The sequence below is a fragment of a genome, unplaced genomic scaffold (genome assembly GCF_019419815.1).
Source record: "Pyrus x bretschneideri cultivar Hongxiangsu unplaced genomic scaffold, Pyrus_bretschneideri_v1 Contig1, whole genome shotgun sequence".
NCBI lineage: Eukaryota > Viridiplantae > Streptophyta > Magnoliopsida > Rosales > Rosaceae > Pyrus > Pyrus x bretschneideri.
Window position 1 is genome coordinate 17,926,384 of NW_025999390.1, and position 18,199 is coordinate 17,944,582.

At 36.5% G+C, this 18,199-nt stretch overlaps 3 protein-coding genes across 6 annotated transcripts; 1 reads left to right on the top strand and 2 right to left on the bottom strand.

Annotated features, from left to right (window-relative positions):
- Nucleotides 1-3,332: 3,332 nt before the first annotated feature.
- Nucleotides 3,333-9,545, bottom strand: LOC103958014. 3 transcript variants are annotated; one of them, XM_048589972.1, is made up of 5 exons: nucleotides 7,971-9,545; nucleotides 6,609-6,761; nucleotides 5,861-5,965; nucleotides 3,941-4,071; nucleotides 3,333-3,664 (listed from the first exon to the last, which is right to left on the bottom strand). In XM_048589972.1, exon 1 carries the CDS (start codon nucleotides 9,452-9,454, stop codon nucleotides 8,108-8,110), a length of 1,347 nt encoding a protein of 448 aa, XP_048445929.1. In that variant the 5' UTR covers nucleotides 9,455-9,545; the 3' UTR covers nucleotides 3,333-3,664; nucleotides 3,941-4,071; nucleotides 5,861-5,965; nucleotides 6,609-6,761; nucleotides 7,971-8,107. The 3 variants fall into 3 exon arrangements, with proteins under 3 accessions (XP_048445929.1, XP_048445927.1, XP_009368513.1); XM_048589970.1 differs by lacking the exon at nucleotides 6,609-6,761; XM_009370238.3 differs by lacking the exons at nucleotides 5,861-5,965; nucleotides 6,609-6,761.
- Nucleotides 9,546-11,565: 2,020 nt separating this feature from the next.
- Nucleotides 11,566-13,790, top strand: LOC103958012 (sm-like protein LSM3B). Its single transcript, XM_009370235.3, has 3 exons — nucleotides 11,566-11,725; nucleotides 12,816-12,911; nucleotides 13,523-13,790. The coding sequence occupies exons 1-3, from the start codon at nucleotides 11,609-11,611 to the stop codon at nucleotides 13,601-13,603; spliced, it is 294 nt and encodes a 97-aa protein (XP_009368510.1). The 5' UTR covers nucleotides 11,566-11,608; the 3' UTR covers nucleotides 13,604-13,790.
- A 287-nt stretch (nucleotides 13,791-14,077) lies between these two features.
- Nucleotides 14,078-17,479, bottom strand: LOC103958011 (fructose-1,6-bisphosphatase, cytosolic). Of its 2 annotated transcripts, none has more exons than XM_009370234.3 (12): nucleotides 17,009-17,479; nucleotides 16,642-16,689; nucleotides 16,483-16,557; nucleotides 16,335-16,396; nucleotides 16,152-16,218; nucleotides 15,916-16,066; nucleotides 15,731-15,817; nucleotides 15,426-15,496; nucleotides 15,289-15,354; nucleotides 15,032-15,118; nucleotides 14,826-14,901; nucleotides 14,078-14,335 (listed from the first exon to the last, which is right to left on the bottom strand). In XM_009370234.3, the coding sequence occupies exons 1-12, from the start codon at nucleotides 17,104-17,106 to the stop codon at nucleotides 14,225-14,227; spliced, it is 999 nt and encodes a 332-aa protein (XP_009368509.1). In that variant the 5' UTR covers nucleotides 17,107-17,479; the 3' UTR covers nucleotides 14,078-14,224. The 2 variants fall into 2 exon arrangements, with proteins under 2 accessions (XP_009368509.1, XP_009368508.1); XM_009370233.3 differs by having other exon boundaries at nucleotides 15,916-16,026; nucleotides 17,009-17,474.
- Nucleotides 17,480-18,199: the final 720 nt, after the last annotated feature.

Consider the following 18,199-nt stretch of genomic DNA (forward strand, 5'->3'; position numbering starts at 1 on the left):
TTATCACACTTGATTATTTATTGATGTGGAATTTTTTTTAGAAACTCTAAAGTACTTGATATTCTGAATGTTTTAACTGTTAAATATTTGTTATAGAGATTGTTTGTCACTTTCCTTTTCAAGTTGTACCATTTCATCTTTTTCTAATAGTAATTAAATATATATTTTTCTTCTTTTTTCTTCGAAGAAAAAAAAAAGAAAGTAGAAAATTAATGGTGAAAGAAACAAAGTATTAAGCATATAGGTGTTACAATGATTAATTAGTTGTAATAGTGACCGCCGTTGTTCTTTACCAACAATGTTTGATTAATAATTTACTATATATAACACTTTCTATTAGAACCTTCCTTGTTGTCCAACCCATATCATAATATTCCTTGAGAATCGTTTAAGCATATAATAATTAGACCTTTTGAGTTTAGAAGTAATTAAGTGTAGATTATTACTTGAAAGATGATAGCTAGTGGAGTGAATTGAAAGCCATTGCAGCATATATTGCAAGTTTGCAACCATGTGCCAAAGATTAGCATACTTAATCATGTTTTATTATGCAAAGTAAACCCAAATGCTGCAAACGTTTATATTAATTTGGAACATGAAAGCATGGGCATGCAAATAACTATTCCATATTGCAGTGGAAGATCCTAATTGAAGGATTCTAAGAAATTTGCATTTTCATAAAAAAAAATAAAAATAAAAAATTTGTAGCTCAAATAGTTATAATTATTCATCCCAGCGACGGAAGATTTTAATCAAAGGACTAGCGCTTGTAACTCAAATGATTAAATTCATTCTAGCAATGGAAGGTCCTAATTAAAGGATTACATTTTGGGTGGGCAAGAGGCTTGTAGAGCAAGTAATTAATCTGAAGTAGCATAATATAGAAAATAGTGTTATTCACACACTAACTTTTACCTCTCACACACTTTTGTTAATTTTTTGTCATTAATCTTCTTCAATTCATCGATCCGACGGCTAAAAATTGAGAGAGATGTATAAGCAGTAAAAATGAGTGTGTAGATATTTCTTCAATTCATTTGATCCGACGATCGAAAATTAAGAAAAATATGTAAGAAGTAAAAATGGTGAGTTGATATTACAACCCATATAGAATTTGGTTGTATTACTCTAAAAATGGTGTGTAGGCATTACAACCCATGTAAAATTGATTGTATTACCCTAATGCAATAGAGGAGCTCATCGAGGATGGGCCCCATGTGGGCCAAAGAAAAGCACCCAAAAAGCCCATATTGGGCAAGAAAGAGTGGAAGGGCCCCATGTGGCCACAAACAACAAGTTACAGTGGGAAAGAAAGGGAGAGTACCAAGGGAAAAATCACGTTCTCACGTCCACTTCTTTGCTTTTTTTCCGCCCTCTGTTACTCACGTCCATTTCTTTGATGTTAGAGTTAGACCCAATTGGATAACAGGATAAGCTTTTCCCAATACGCTTTAATGTAATACTGTTGCTTCTGTGATCATTTTGTTATATTATATCTTTCCAACCCTAGCTCACGAGGATGGACCAACAAAAAACATATACATTCCGATTATACAATATGTCTGGACGACATAGTTGATGTTTCGCACAATTTCATGGTGTAACACGAGTTCATTGATAGCACCATTCTCACATTGAACAATTGCTCAAAAGTGTAGTTGTGAATTGCTAGGAGAAAAACTTGGCTATTCCGGTTGTATGCCCCCGAGAGTCCCAAAAAATGGTTTCAATTAAGTTTTTCTCCAGCTGAACTATATGCAGTGGATTGCTCTAGTGGTTAGGATCTCACTCTTCAACCCAGTGCGTCCTGAATTTACTCTTTTGCCTTATTTCTATTAGGGGTCAAATGACATGAATCTAACTTAGAAATAACAATGGCACCAAGTTTGTAGCCAAAACTTGCTTTGTAGGGAAAGGATACTCTTAATTATCCAACAGCAACAACCAAAAGAGGTCTTAAATTTAGCCCATAAAGGAGTAGGATGAGAAAACTTAAATACACTCACATGATAACATGCATTTTTCTCAACCTTTTAAAGCAGGGTGATGCTTACTATCTCATTGGTTACCGTTAGATTAGTTTGATTTAATTGATTTGAGACACAAATTTTAAAATTTAGACTAATCTAACGACAACCAATGAGATGATGAGCTTCATCCTCACTTAAAAGTGAGCAAAAGTATTATTCCTTATAAGTTATATCAATTGATCAGAATAATATATTTATAGTAGTTTAAAATAGAAAATTGCCACAATCCATTGAATATATAAATTGAAATGTGTCGGCCCTATTATCTGGTTAATTTCAATCCATCCAAGGAATTGAACTAGATAGAGAATTTTATACTTTTCTAGTGAATATGCATCATCCAAAAATCGAAATCCACCTACTTGAAGAAGAATAGATGTATACACAAACCCGGGGAGGACAGTGCTATCCACACATCTTTTTTTACTTTTCACACACTTCTCTCAATTTTTTACCATTAGATCAAATGAATTGAAGAGAGTGAAATGACAGAAATTTATAGACGGTAAGTTGAGTGTAAAAATGAGTGTGGATAGCATCATCCAGGAGTTCTCTTCCAAGTAATTGTGGACCCCTCACGCCTGGCTCCTGCAATGAAAATCATTGAATTCTATACAGTAAACAACAGACTTGATGATTCCTCCTCCTCTCCTACCATATATTTGCCGATATAGGGGGTCTTGCACCATGAATTTTCCAATAACGAGTCTCTGTTTCATTTACCTGGCTAAGGGGCCATAGCTAAGCTTTAATGCATGTCTGCTGGGTAAATTGCAGTAAATTTAAATTTCAACTTCTGAGAGAAAGCAAGTACTAAGCAGGTCCCGGTCAGTTAAAACCACTGTAACAAAGTAAAGAACGTACTCTCTCATTTGCAACAATGTCTGTCAATAAATATTAGGGACGTACAAGAACTAAATTTACAGGCTAACATCTCAGCACATAAATTCTCAATGAATTGGCACAGATTGAGCCACGGATACCTGTTATTGTGTTGACAGGCCGATTGATAAGGCGGAGTAGTGGTTGCACAATCACTGCCAACACAAGTTGTTGCGAAGATTCGACACTAATTCATGTTCAGCTCAGACGTTTTATAATCTAAGCACATTTTACACATTCAGCAGCTATCCACCTTGAAAGCAACCTATTCAGGACTACTATGCAGAAGCCTAGCTCAAAACTTCAAACGAAATGTTTCCGCAATTCACATTTATCGCTACTAACGGACTTTCATAACTACAGCTACTGTTCTCTGAGCCAGACTAGCCAAATAAACCAAAAACAAGGAACTCGACCATATACAAAATGAAAACGAATACTTGATGCAATCAACTGCTGTAATCCTACAAAGATTTGTTTCCTCTTTATCATAATAGCAAGCACTTAGAAGTTAGACATTCTTTCTTTCGCACTATTCCCTGATAGCTTTATGAACCGAGTAAAACGTTAATCTTCCATAGTCGATTACTACAACAAATAGACATATTTCATAGCAGCATCAGATATATCTACATCCATTACACAGCTTTTATATTTTGATTTTGCTTAAATGAAGCTAACAATCTCTCTTGAGCTTTCAATCGTCAAAGTATGATGCACTAGTTACATAGAGTCATTGATTCTAGCACTCTCTACAAAAAAATAAGACATATCAACAACTAAGTAAGAGAGCTACTGAGCAGTTCAAAAGTATAAGTCAGGCGGATCAATGTAAATATCAAATAGATGAGCCTACACTGGTGTGAAAAATATTGAACACTGATTGACAATCTAATTCTCTAAACGAAGGTCAAGCATGTTGATATTAACATTTAATGGAAAATACCGGAAGATAGATAACTGAACAGGAGTATTGTACACAGCGATAATTAAAACGTGAGACTAACTGGCCAAGAATTGCAACTTACGTAAGTATCAATACATCTGAGTCCAGCACACATTGCATCCTTCCCCAAGTAAGCACTTGTTTCCCTTCTAAGGTTTGGCGTGGTCAACTGAAAATTCTTTTCAGAGTATATGCTAATATGGAATCTGGAAACTGAAAAAGAAATGAAATTTTTAATTTTTTGACCGGTTTCCAACAACAAGATTCTATTCTGAACCTCAAAACCATTAACTTTCGACAATAAACTTCAAGGCACCAAAGGTTATCCACGTCTACAGTACATGAAGAAACATATATAATCAAAAGTTACCAATTGGTGTGTGCTTTCCGCAGATGATATAGTTCTAATAGATGAAATGCGTGAGGGAGTAAATGTAAAGCTTAACCTTTCGCAAGAAGTGTTGGAATCTAAAGGTCTTCGCTAGAGTATATGGAGTGCAAATTCAGTGGAAATGGAGGTTCTAATGAGATAAGGGTGAGAGTTGGAGATCAAGAAGTACCAAAGAGTGAACGCATTTGTCACCTTGGATCTATCTTGCAAAAGAACGGATAATTGAATGGAGATCTCAATCATAGAATACAAGCTGGATGGATGAAGTGGAAGAGTACATCGGGTGTATTGTGCTACCGTCATATGCCAATAAAGCTCAAGGAAATTTTTTATAGGAGGGCAACAAGGCATGCAATTTTTGATGGCACAAAATGTTTGGCGGTCAAGCATCAACACGTGCAAAAAATGAGTGTGGCGAAGATCAGAATGCTTTGTTGGATATGTGTACACACGAGAAAGGACAATATTAAGAACGAGGATATCCGAGGTAAAGTAGGAGTGCCCGCAAATGAAGATAAGATGAGAGAAAATCAGTTAAGGTGGTTTGGACATGTGAAACAAAGACGTTCAGATGCTCCAATTAGAAAATGAGATGATAGAGGCTCATGGCAAAAGCGGTTGAGAAAAACTAGGAAGACTTGGACAGAGACTTTAAGAAAAGACGAGGAATATTTGGAGCTAACTCACGACTTGGCGCAAAACCAAGCGTAATAGCATTCTAGGATTCATACAGCTGACTCCACTTAATGGGATAAGGCACTATTTTTGTTGCATTAAAAAGTTACTGATTCACAGTATGCGAGTATCATATAGCCACCACAAAGTTCTTGTAAACCTAATTCTCTAATTTCAAGCTTAGTAGTCTTAGACCATAGCCTATCCACATCATCCCGGTAACAAAATTCTATTACTTCAATTGAAGGTGCCATGATTTCTTACTACTGGTTGCTTGATACGTATTAGGTATTGCACAACCTCTCACTTGATAAAAGGGTATATTTGTTGGAAAGGTCATGTACAAATCAGCTCCAATATTTCTTTTCAGCCAGATACAGCTTTCACTTCTCTGTTACTGGTTATGGAGGCAATTGCAATGGCAAGTACAGAAAGCAACTTCAACCAAATGTACCCAATTACCCGTAGGCTAACATCACAAGGAAGGTAACATGGCTTTGTCACCAAAATATAATAGAACGAAGTAACATAAATTAGGATATATACCAAATCCTCAGATCATGTATTGAAAGTTATATGCTGACTCAGGTGCTATAGAAATTACAAAACAAGACTCGAAGTTTACATGTCTGCAAGAAAATGAACAATATCTATCACCGATTAACTCAATTAGAGGTCCCTCGGTTATTTCATGCACCAACAGCACTTCAAAATTCACATTAAACAAGCTAGTCTCAGGTTCTCATTTTCTTCCATCACAGTTTAAGCATTTTGAGCTAAACTACCATTGCTAAGCACAGTGTATCAATTTATAATTTGACTACACCAATACCCGCCCTCCATGGTGTGAGGAATCTCTTAATTTCTCATCAAGTCCAATCATGCACTGACCACTGCCCAGCAAAGAGAGTCACAAAGTCAGGAGGAGGAGCGCACCTGACATGAGCAATGAGTTATTTGACAGGACAATGGCAGGGGGATCTTGACGGGAATGAGATCCTTCCTCACAATAATGGGCTAAAACCCACAGCTACAACCGCTCTGTAATCAGCACAGATTTAGTTCTTAGTTCAGCAGAAACTATGTCTTGAGTATCTCCAGGTTAAGTTGTTAACACAATGATCAATGCAGAAAGATAAGTAAAGACGGAAGTAACACCATATTATTGATAAGCAAATCTTCAACCTCTAGTAATAATTTTCTGAAGGTTTCTTATCACGACCAAACATTACATTCTAGCCAGTCTTTATAGTTTATACAGTACACTGCCTGATTCTAGTATCAGAATAATAGTTTATACATGCAAATTACTTGTGATTATCATTGTACAAGTAATATGTGATATCAGTCTCAAAAATAAACTCGTAAACTTGAAGATGAAACCTTGCATGCCATTTTAGACATGATAAACTCTTGGAAATGGGATATAGGTAAGTTTCAATTTCTACAGAAGAAAAACAAGATTACTTGTGCGAGGCCAGAGCCTACAAAAACTCACACATATATGAAGCATTCTGGTATATCTAATTCCTACATAGATAAACCATCTATAGCTCTTGGATTTCAGGAATTTTATTGCATTCACTATGATGTCAAAGTTGCAAAATTCTCAAATAAAATGATGCAAAAAATTGCGATGCTGAAGAAAATAATTCCTGGCTAAATCAACAGGAAGAAAACTAACTGTAAGAATCCAGTTCTGCAAGCTGATAAAGTGGTATGGACAGGGAGTGGACAAACATCTTAAACATGCAGTGTAGACTCCACAATCAATGTTTTAAAAGGCGAAAGCGAAGCCAAAGCTTTTCATAGATAGCCTCGCCTAGGCGATAGGTACCTAAAATTAATATAATAAATAAATAAATAAATATACATACATATATATATATATATATATATATACACACCTGTAAAATGTAATACTTTGTAAAACAATCAAGCAAGCATGCCAAGCTATCAAATATTTGACTATTACTATTATTTCTCTAATTCACATCATTAAGTCATAATAAACCAATAGAAACTAAGTTAGAAACATAAAATTAACATGAACTTTATAAAAACCCAGCACAAAACGACATCTTTTGGGTTTGAGCTATTTTAAAAAAATAAAAAAAATTCAAACGCCCAAGTGGGGCCTCGACAACGCCTCAGGCGCCTAGGCGCACCTCCCAAACGCCTAGGCTAGTCTATAGCCCACTCCCGCTGGGGCAGAGGCGTTTTCTTGATATCCCCACCCAAAAAACCGCCTAGGCTAGTCTCAATACTAGTTTTTCAAAATATTGCTCCACAAAGAGAATAAAAGAGACCTACACGACTTATAATGTTTAATTGAAGCTTTACCGTCCGAGATTCAGAATAACTAACACAGTTCTAGATTAGCACGAGTTTCACAGACTACAACTTGAGGTGACAAGAAAAATACAACAGCTTTAAGCCAGAAACTCATAATCCTTGACCTTAAATCTAAGGATGGGCTAGCGTATCTATAGCATGCAGTAATATGAACATGCATGAGGAAAACAAAGCTTGCGGTAGCAGTTGTTTCTAGCATTGTACATGACATACATACATATTTATCGAGGGTACAGGATGGACTGCAGAACCTGCTCCTGTGGGCTTCCTAATTACAAGCCTACTCTTTTTGGTTATTATAGAGAAAATAATATTACTTGGGACATAGAGACATAGACCTAAAATCATGTAAATCACTAGAACAAATTCTTTTGAAAACAAAAAAAAAAACAAGAACAATAAATGTAACATTGAATAACAATATTTGTAAGCTGCCAGTAAAATATGGAAGATCAAAAGTAAAAAAGACAAGAAAATGAATGCCAACATTCATTTGAGAAAACCAAACAATAATACCAGAGATAAAAAGCTGATGAAATACGGAAAGCACCAGAATACAATAAGCTATTAAGACATTGTTCATACAGTTTTCAATAAAAGGTTTCAACCACAGGAAATTACCATTTTACCATATGCAAAATACTGAAAACTAGACATTGATATTGCCAAAATCATAAGTTTTAGAGAGTACATCCAGGTAGAGTCGTTCCAAGAAAGCTCCCCCAAACAATATGTGAAACTTGAACCCACTGCAGCTTACCGAATTTGAGAGAATCAACATTGCCTAGATGTCCCACTACTGCAATAAATACTGATCAGAAGAGACACTTAACTAAATCCAGCACCCATTTCCTTCTGTTTCAATTCTAATATCATACGCTCATTCTCAAGTTTCATCCTCTCATTTTCCAACCTCAGCTTTTCCAGTTCATGGTCTCTTTTCTTGCTAAATCTTTGCCACTTCAAACGCTGCTTCTCCAATTCTAACATCTCAACTTGAATTTGTAGTTTCTGTTCTTCTAACTGAAATGAACGGGATTCAACCCACTGCTTCTGTAACCAAACAGCTTTAGTACCATCAGGTAAAACTTGATTCATATCAGGTTGGGGAAGAATCTGGGGGTGAGAATAAGAACTTTTGTTACTGTCTTGGGAATTCAAAGAACTCCCAAAGTTAAAATCTTCACGGCCCTGGCCTTGTCTCAACCTCTTTACAGAATCCTCTGAAATGTATATTCCCCTGTTATCTCCACGTAAAGCATTATTTTCCTCAAAGTCTTCATGCTCGTCATTTTCCATATCTTGATCATCTTCATCAAGATCATCATGGTGGTGCCTTCTCAGATCATCGTTGTCAGGATCATCTCTTTTAAGTGCCCTTTGTAAAGATTTCTGCAAGGCTGGATCGTGAGGCAGATGCAAACGATTTCCATTATGATAAGAACACATCTCCTCATAAAACAAGTGCTTGGAGCTTAATATTTTCCTAACATCGTCTTTTTCTTTCTCTGTTAGGTACTCTATCACATCCAAAAGCGCAGGGTTCTCAACAACCTGGCAAGAAGTGCCCCTCCCAAGCATATCGTTAAGTTTCTTATACCTTTTGTTAAGGTCATTGAATTTATCCTCACACTGCTGCGGAGAAACATGATAACTTCTTTCTGCCATGACCTTGGAAACAGATTTCCACTTTCCCTTCTTCTGTACAACAGAATATTTCCTTCTTCCCCCGCTACCGCAATCTGAACCTGTATCCTCGCCTATATATGACACAGCAGTAATCAGAAGCTTCACCATCTGATCAGTCCACTTCACACGCTGCCATGGCGACCCCTTCTTCCCTTTACTAGCTTCAGGGTGACCATCAGCACCATCTTCCGCATAACTTGGCTCATCCTCATCACTTGCCGAGTTCTTGCCTCTCTCCCCCTTATTGTAATCCACCATGGAAATGGTTTGATCACAGTGATGCATGGTTCCCATTTTGAGCGGAAAACCTTCGGGAATTGATGGGTGGACCAACGACCCTTGATGAGGATGAGGAAGGTGATGGTGTATGGTGTGTGGGTGTTGAGTTTGGTGATGACCCCTCATTGATCCTTGCAAATCAAGCCCACCAAACGAAGCCCCGCCCGGAACCATACCTCCTCCTCCTTGTGATAAATTCCCTTCCATTCCCTAATCCTCACTATTAACAATAATCACAACAACAACTTCTTCATCCTAAAACCATATTCTACATCTATTCACACGCCTCAAGCACTCAGAGGTAAAAATCAATCATCTTCCTTATCAATTTTTAAGCTTTTCGAGCTTTTTCAACCCCCAATTCAACTACCTGATGCTACTTACAGTCTTACACCACGAAAGTATATGCATGTCCAATTCCCACAAACACCATAACCAAACAGAAACCCATTTCCTAAAATTCAACACCAAGCACAAATTTTTACCAACTGAATAACAAATTTATCCAAAACCCACCAACAAAAAACTACTCAAATCAGCACAAATTCAAGGCAACAAGTTCCAGGAAACGAAACATCATTCTTCAAAGATCAAGAACACAGAAGCAAAGCAACTTATCTGCAGAGAGATGCCCACACAAATCTGAGAAGCTTCCAGTAATCGAGCCAAGATTCCCGGGCGGAAGATGACGGAGAAACACCTGCTATCTGGCTACATAAATAAATAAAAGGGGTTGGAACTGTGTAACGTTATACCCCCTATATAATAATAGCACGACCACATATACCAAAATATTTTTTTTTAATTTTTCCCAATCTGTCGGAAGAGTAGTAATATCCACACGTCTTTTTCACTTCTCATACATATATGAATTATCTATCAAGAAAATTAATTACTTACTAAATTGTTTATTTCTTGTTAAGTTTTTAAAATTAATTTAGATTAACCATTTTTAATAAAAAACTATATAAAAATTATTTTAACCTTACTTGTTTCAATAATTCTCTTACGTTGAGTTCCCCTTGTTGTTTGTATTGGGAAGAAGCCAACAAAGTGATTTGACTTTGATAGGTTCGATGTATGGGATGATTCGGGGATGATTCGAGGGGTCCATTAGTCACAAATTTGATAAAACCCATTGTCACTAAACCAAAAAAAAACAATATAAAAAATAAGCAAATTACATTCTGTACCTTTAATTTCGGAAACAATTGCAAACTTGTAAATCATCATTAAAATATTGTAATGTCATATATAAATTCTTGAATTAGTTGTAATGTCGTATACTAGTTAAAGATATTTTAAATTAACCATTAAGTAATGATACGGTAAATTAAAACCTATATTTTTGTTGACATTGTTGTCAAATATGCACCATGTGGATAAGAAGCAAATAAAAAATAATAATTGATTCAAAATTTGGATTACAATTAACAAAGACACATTTATTCATTTAATTAAAAATAAAATCAAAATCCTATTTAACCTTCTTTCCTGTACTATCTCTCTTTTTTATTTGTTTTTTGTTCGCATAACACAAATTTGATAGTCGCGTTTGGATTTGGGATACTTTTATGTTATCATTTGTATTTTCTATTCGTGTGTTGAATTAAAGGTGCAACTTGAGCAAAGTCAACTAAATTCGTTTATACCCAATTTGATTTCAATTCAATCAGGTGAGTTACAATGAAGTAAAAACTCGTTAAAACCTAACTCGACCTCAACCCGATTATTTAGGGTTGGATTGGGTTGATGCTTTGCCCACCCATGTCAACCCAAACCCGATTTCTAGCCCAAATTGTTCATGCACATATTACTCGTCTCACTTCATGTTATAGTATTTCTTTTACATTTCTATTAGTTAAAATTTTGGTATTATCTTGTAATTTAAATTCAACTTTGCATGTTTGAAACTTTACAAATGTGTCCCACACTATTTAGTTTATCTTTTGTATGGACGATGACATGTAATATTAAATTTCAAATAGTTTGACGTTATATGGTTACTTGATATTTACCTCATAAGATAACATGTAACCAGATTAAACTTTATAAAGTTGGGTAAACTCAAACTCAACCCCAATAAGTCCAAACCAATTTAAACCCGAACTTGAATAAACCCACAAACCGAAACCCAATCTAAACATGAATTAAAAATATTAGTTTAAGATTGGGTTGACGATCTAACCTGCTTGAGTTCCAAAAACAATTTGGTGCTAAGCCTGTTTACAGTGGGCCTTGTAATCAAAGACAAATTGTCCAGTCCATATTACAATACAATAGTTAATATAATAAATAAGCTCAGTCCGTACAAATTGCCCCCAACTAATAACCCATTCGAAGGAAGAGGACAATACAAAAATGGCGAGTGAGGAAGAGAGCGCCGTGAAGGAGCCGTTGGATCTGATAAGGCTCAGCCTCGACGAGCGCATCTACGTCAAGCTTCGCTCCGACCGAGAGCTCCGCGGTAAACTCCATGTACGTTTCCACGCCCTATCTATCATGTCTCTCGCTCTGCTGTATATTAGGTTTTCTCTGCTTTCTGGGTTTTTCGAATTAGGGTTTTAGATTGGGCAAAAACAAAAAGTAGTGAGAAAATAAAATTAGGGTTTAAAGTATGCTACTTTAGTGTTAACAGCTGAATGGAAATTACATCCGATATGCATCAAGGTTTGATTCTCCTCTTTATAGACTCGAACACCAATAACAAAATTGTGAGGTATGCTCAATAATTGTCTATTTTTGCATTTGCGATAGGAACTCGAGTCTTTTCATTTTATTTTCAATTCCATGTTTTTTTTTCTTTTATATTTTTCTTTCGATGTTGCTTTTGACACTATGATTGGTGGTTACTGTTGCAGTTTATAACTTGTATGGTTTGCTCTTATCGCGAAATTATACTTAGTGTTAGCGGAGCTAGGAAAATTGTGTGACTTTATGAGAAATTTGTAGCTATTTTTATGGTTTTATCGAGGGTGAATCTTCTCTTCTCTTGATGCTGAGTCAAATTTTAAATTTATAGTATGTGAAGTGAGTGTCAGTCTGGCACTTGTATTAGTGAACTCATCTTTATTGAACCTATGAAATATACGACAATATCTCTACCTAGTTTAATGCTAAGCTTCCAAATATATGGTCTAGCCGACTCATCCTAGTATGAATAAGTAGATCGACTTTTTGACAAAGCAATGCTTCTATGCTAAGCCAAGCTGATTCATCCTAGTATGAATAAGTAGATCTTGGGTAATCTGTGGACTTTTTGACGAAGCAATGCTTCTTACTTCTTAGCTAGGATTGTAATTCTTGTAAGGGTTATGCTAAGCCAATCACTGATGTTTTCCAAATTATGTATCTTTTCCACTCCACCTTTGTTTCCATGGTTCTCGAAAGTACTTTCTATGGAGTCACTAATTGCTAGCTGCCTCTGTTGTAAGGAAAGGCGTGTAAACAAACAGTATTCCTCTATCAAACAATGAGTATGCCAAGTGATATTTGCTAGCTTAGTATTTGTGGTTATAAAGCTTCCTGTCCGATTCTGATTTTGTTGTTAAAAATCTGGCTTTTGCAGGCTTATGATCAACACTTAAATATGATTCTTGGTGATGTTGAAGAAGTTGTTACATCTGTAGAAATTGATGATGAAACTTATGAAGAGATTGTCCGGGTATGTAGCTCACACTCTGATATCTTTTTCACTAGTTTATATAAAACAAAAGATTTTGTAAATCAATGTAACTGAGTGTTGTTTTCCTAGAGGACTAAATTGCGTAAATAATAAAAGAATGCATAACTTTGGGGTAGAGCTGCTGTAGTGACTGTGCCCTCAGATAGGTCCAGAGGTAACAATGTTTACTACCTATGGGGATGCCCAGTTAGATATGAATGTTTCTGCATTACCACTGTGGACTGCTAAAATTTGGAAAACATCTGTCTATGGAAATTTATGCTAACATGATCACATCTGCTCCTGAATGTGTTGTGTTTTGTTCCGTCATTCATTTATCTCATCGTTAAAAGCTACTAAACTGAAGGTAGTATAGGTTCTGTAAATATCGTGCCTTTTTTTCCTATGATCAAAGTGCAACTTATATTTGGTATGTTTGGTTTCTCCTTTTTCAATTAATAACCAAAGAAATTGCTTTTAGCGTTGGCATCATCGGTGAGAATGGGTTCTTGTGGAATTAGCATAATTTTTAGCTTTAGCTTTGGCTGTCGTTGCATTGATCTTGTATTACATTTTTGGCCGACAACCATTTTTTCCTTTTTCCATTGCAGACTACAAAGCGGATGGTTCCTTTTCTCTTTGTCAGAGGAGACGGTGTCATCCTTGTTTCACCTCCTCTAAGAACGGCTTGAGTTAGTTACTTGTATTGGGAAATCAACTGTTGTGACATTTACCAAATCTATCTTAATATTCCGCTTTTAGATTTCTGAATGAACGAGATTTCGTGAATCCCGAGCTACCTAGGATCAGAATTTTAACTGTATTTGAGGAAACCGAAAGAGTAGAATTATAAGAATCTCAGTTTCAGGTGCCTCGGAATTGATGGATCCAGTTTAATGTAATCTTCATAGATTACTTTCAAAGCTTTGTTACCCGATTTTATACTTGACAACGAAGTGACGAACACAACACTTTGAACAAAACACTTCGCCATCTTTCTCTCGGTCTCGGTCTCCCCTTGGCAGCTCGGAGCATTGAACCTGTCTATGCTGCAACCGGGGGCTGGCCTCCGCCCTACTCTTTTTCTTTTCCGTTAATTTGATGGATTTCTTTAATTGAGTAGAGTTGTTTGAAATCTGAGAAAATAAGGAAAGAAAGTAGAGGAGTTCTCCAGAATATAAGACGACGACCTTGTTAGAGTTGTAAGCATCAACAAATTATTGTACGCTCTCTTTACAAACTTCATCTAATAGAGGAGTTAAAATAGATGAACAGTTATGTGATTCACGATGAGAGAACCACAATTCCAAGGTTCATTTCTTTCCTTCAGCTGCATAGAGTGCCTTGATTTCCTCAACGTCGTCGTAGCTGCCGAGGAAGATCGGAGAGCGCTCGTGTATCTTGGTCGGAACCAGGTCAAGGGCCTGTCAAGATGGATGTTAAAATCAATTACCAATCAATTCAAAATGGACTCAAAAATGAAAAGAAATTAATCCTGTCTTGGCTTGCAAGTAATGTTCAATGTTCTTTTGTCAATTATCAATCTTAGCAACAAACAAGGTGAATCGTTATTTATAGATGTGATAAATTGACATTCTAACAACATAACATATTCGACTAACAATTTTAGTAATAGATTGCCCGATTAACAATTCGGTTTGATAATTCTTCGAAGTTTTCTGTAGTTACGAGAAATTGTCTATATTGCACAAAGTATACTTTGTTGGCACAAAGCTTCACGACAGAGTGTGGAGCAGAGTTCTATAATTTCTGCCAGCGGCTGCCTATTCCGGCTACCCTCAGGGCCGGCCCTGATTTTTTGTATGAATCGGCTTTATACGCAGAAAACAAGCAAGTTATTTAACCATTTTCATTCAACATATCAACAAATAAGAAATGTGCGAGAGTCAATACCCGTTCCTTGCCAGTGAAGGACTGACCGCCTGCTTGTTCCAACAAGAACGACATTGGGAAGACTTCGTAGAGAACGCTAGTTAACACAAGTTAAACCAAATGCGTCACTTAAGTCCATAAACTTAAACCTGAAGCTACAGAACATGATACAAGGCTTCCATGACTGTTTCAAATGAAAATGAAAGCTGTAATTGTGCTTGACATACCGCAGTTTCCCGTTTGGGCTCTTCTTATCAGCAGGGTACAAAAAGATACCGCCATACAGCAATGTCCGATGAACATCAGCAACCATGCTGTTAACCATGACGATAAATCATAACTATCACTACTTACTGAACGAAAAAGAACAGAATCATATGTCAAACACAAGAACGGGATGAAGGATCAACATTCAAATTCAACAGAGGCAGGTCGTTCATATAGAAAAACCAGATTAAACTTCTACGATGAGAATCCACGGTACCTTCCAATGTATCTTAGTGACTTCGGGGATGAACCATCTTCCGGGTACTTGCACTTTTGCACATACCTGAAGCCAAAAAGGTCAGAAATTTTCAATGCTGGACATCAAAATAAGAACTATTATTGAGGTTGACATACTTGGCTGTCGGGCCATCCCAATTTTTCGCGTTCCCTTCATTCACTGAATAGATCTTTCCTTTCTTTGGAATCTGGGGAAAGAAGCAGATATGTACTGAACGTTGGACACTACGATAACACATCTTATTCACTACATTCTCATCAAAATGACATATTCACTATATATATGCGCGCACACGCACACAAAATTTTTGGGACAATAGATGAGAATGTAGTACGTTCTCAAGTAGCACACAAATTATCATAGCAACATTCAGATATAAAAGAGGTTGAATTCCTTCCGTGTGTTACAGCACAAGAAATACCTGGATGTCTGGGTGAGTTAGTATGAACTCCCCGAGAGAAGGATCAAGGGTGAACCCATGAGCTCCAGATCCAGTGCTTATCACCAACTGTAAAACCATTACATTCCCAAATAGTTAAAAGCAGTGTCTTGCAAATCTGGACTGCAGGCAACGAAAATCCACAAGAAAGATGGTGTTTTGTATACCGTGCAAGAGCTTCCGTACATGCAGTAGCCTGCTGCAACCATATTCTTTCCAGGTTGCAAGACATCGTCAAGAGAAGGTTCACCATCTTTTACCACATAAATCCCAAAAATCTGATAAGACAAATGTTTCGCAGCATAATACTGAGTTATTCTGGAACAAATGATTCAATTACATAGATTTTGTCAGTAGTCTTTTGACGCAATAAATAATAAATAATAAGAATGAGGGATTGTACCGTTCCAATGGAAACAGCACAATCAATGTTAGACGAACCATCCAGTGGATCGAACACAACACAGTACCTGCTCCAGTATGAGTTCAAAGCATTATTCAGACAGACAGCCTTGAGTTACAAGTCTCAAAAACAAACATTCATTGGAACAAGCTCTGATAACAGGCATAAAGCATAGACAATTACTTTCCACGCAATTTTGGCTCCACGAAAATCGCCTCTTCATCTTCTTCTGAAACAAGAATAGACTGCCACAAAACCCAAATTGTTATCAATATCGGTCCTTCAAATTCATCTAACGCAAACATTAAAAAGGAAAAATTTGATGACTTACGGTTCTGCCACTGCTAACCAGAGCCTTAACAAAAACTTCATTTGAAAGAACATCCAGTTTCTTTTGCTCTTCACCCTATAACCGAAAAATCGAACAATTTCACGTTATAGAATAACCCCAATATAGTATATTCAATATAAACAGATATCAAATACTTACCTGAACGTTGGTCTCTCCAGCAAGCCCGATAAGTTTGGCCAGACCAGCCTGCCCAAGTCAAAAATTTCCAGATTAAAATCCCCATTTCCACAGTGCCAGTCAGTTCCCCAAAAACAGAGAAAAGTCATGCATACAAAAGCTACAGTACCAAGTTAAGAATGGAAAATATTTTCTATTGTATTCGAGCGATATTCTAATTTAATCCAAACTACAATAGCAAAATTCGAACTTGGATGGAGAACATGACTACACTGCTCTAATCAAATTGACTACGTCATGACAATGATTCGAAAACTTTCATTCCAAGAACAAATTTGGCATTTAATATGGTCTTTGAGGAAAATGACACTATAACAAAGAGAGAGACCTTGTTGACTGCAGAGCAGACAAACTTGCAGCCAAGAACAATATGATTGAGCAAGATAGTGAAGTCACCGCGAGACTCAGGGCGCTTGGACTGCTCATTCAGCACGAACCTCGTTATGGTCATCAAGTCCGTCCGGTGAGCATCGGCTGCGTGATCCATTTTTTTCTCTGCTGTCGTTGCTATTCCTCCACCAAACGCACTGTCACTTAGGACCTCCAATAACAAACCCCCAAACAGCTGACTAAGGGCTAATTATATAGAGTTTGGTTATTCTCACTCTCTCTCCGTCCGTATTTTTAATGAAATTATGGATTACAAGTTTGTCTATTTATAAAATGTGATCTAAGGATCTTAAAAATATATAATAGTAATCATTTAATATTACGGTGTAGTTATGTATTTTTTTACTTAATTTATAACTGAGAAGTCTTAGGTCGATTCTCATTGATAGCATAACTTTGCTTATCCCTCCTCCTCGGAGGTGAATGGAAAACTATAAGGAGAAAAAAGGAATGAAAAATGTAAGGAGGAAAAAATGGTTTGGTTTGGATTGGATTAGAAGGTGGTGGTGGTGCTGGATTCGAGGGCTAATGGATTGGGGAAGGGAGGCTAATCCGGCACTAATGGAAGTTTCGGCAGACACGTGGAGGGTTGTGATGGGAGAGTGAGGTATGTGGTTATCACTAAAGATAACGCCTGTCGTCGTTTTCTTTCTGATTCGGCGGTTACCAGGTTTTTGTCTCTTCTTTCTCCATCATGGAAGAAAGGGACGAGGTTGCCTTCTTTCCAAGCAACTATTCACACTTTTCTCAACAAGTTGCCTTTTTGCATGGAGGTACTGATTCTTTTATGCAATAAATCGGACGTCTTCCTTCTTTTCTTCTTATGCAATAAGTATGAAATTTAGGTTCAATTTTTATTAAAAATAAATTTAAAATACATTATTATGGTTAGTTCAGTGTGAGGTTTTGTCCATTTCTCGATCCCTAATATAGATAATGTAATTTGTTCAAAAAAAATAAAATGTAGCACGATGATCTAAACTAAAATTCTAAAAGCCATTAGACCCTAGTCGGGAAGCGGACTGGAGCCTAGCTCCCATGCAGACTAAGCTGATTTTTAAATCAATTTACAATATATTGTATAAATAAGTCTCTTGTTATAATATATATATATATATATATAATTGTG

What these genes read in the sequence shown, in the direction of transcription:
- LOC103958011 (XM_009370233.3), bottom strand. Translation starts at nt 17,167, where the DNA reads ATGGATCACGCAGCCGATGCTCACCGGACGGACTTGATGACCATAACG. An exon ending in TCTGCTCTGCAGTCAACAAG is followed by an intron (nt 16,690 to 17,008) that starts GTCTCTCTCTTT and finishes TGACTTGGGCAG; the next exon opens with GCTGGTCTGGCCAAACTTAT. An exon ending in GTGCTGTTTCCATTGGAACG is followed by an intron (nt 16,027 to 16,151) that starts GTACAATCCCTC and finishes TTGTCTTATCAG; the next exon opens with ATTTTTGGGATTTATGTGGT.
- LOC103958014 (XM_009370238.3), bottom strand. Translation starts at nt 9,454, where the DNA reads ATGGAAGGGAATTTATCACAAGGAGGAGGAGGTATGGTTCCGGGCGGG.
- LOC103958012 (XM_009370235.3), top strand. Translation starts at nt 11,609, where the DNA reads ATGGCGAGTGAGGAAGAGAGCGCCGTGAAGGAGCCGTTGGATCTGATA. An exon ending in AGCTCCGCGGTAAACTCCAT is followed by an intron (nt 11,726 to 12,815) that starts GTACGTTTCCAC and finishes TGGCTTTTGCAG; the next exon opens with GCTTATGATCAACACTTAAA. An exon ending in CTTATGAAGAGATTGTCCGG is followed by an intron (nt 12,912 to 13,522) that starts GTATGTAGCTCA and finishes TTTCCATTGCAG; the next exon opens with ACTACAAAGCGGATGGTTCC.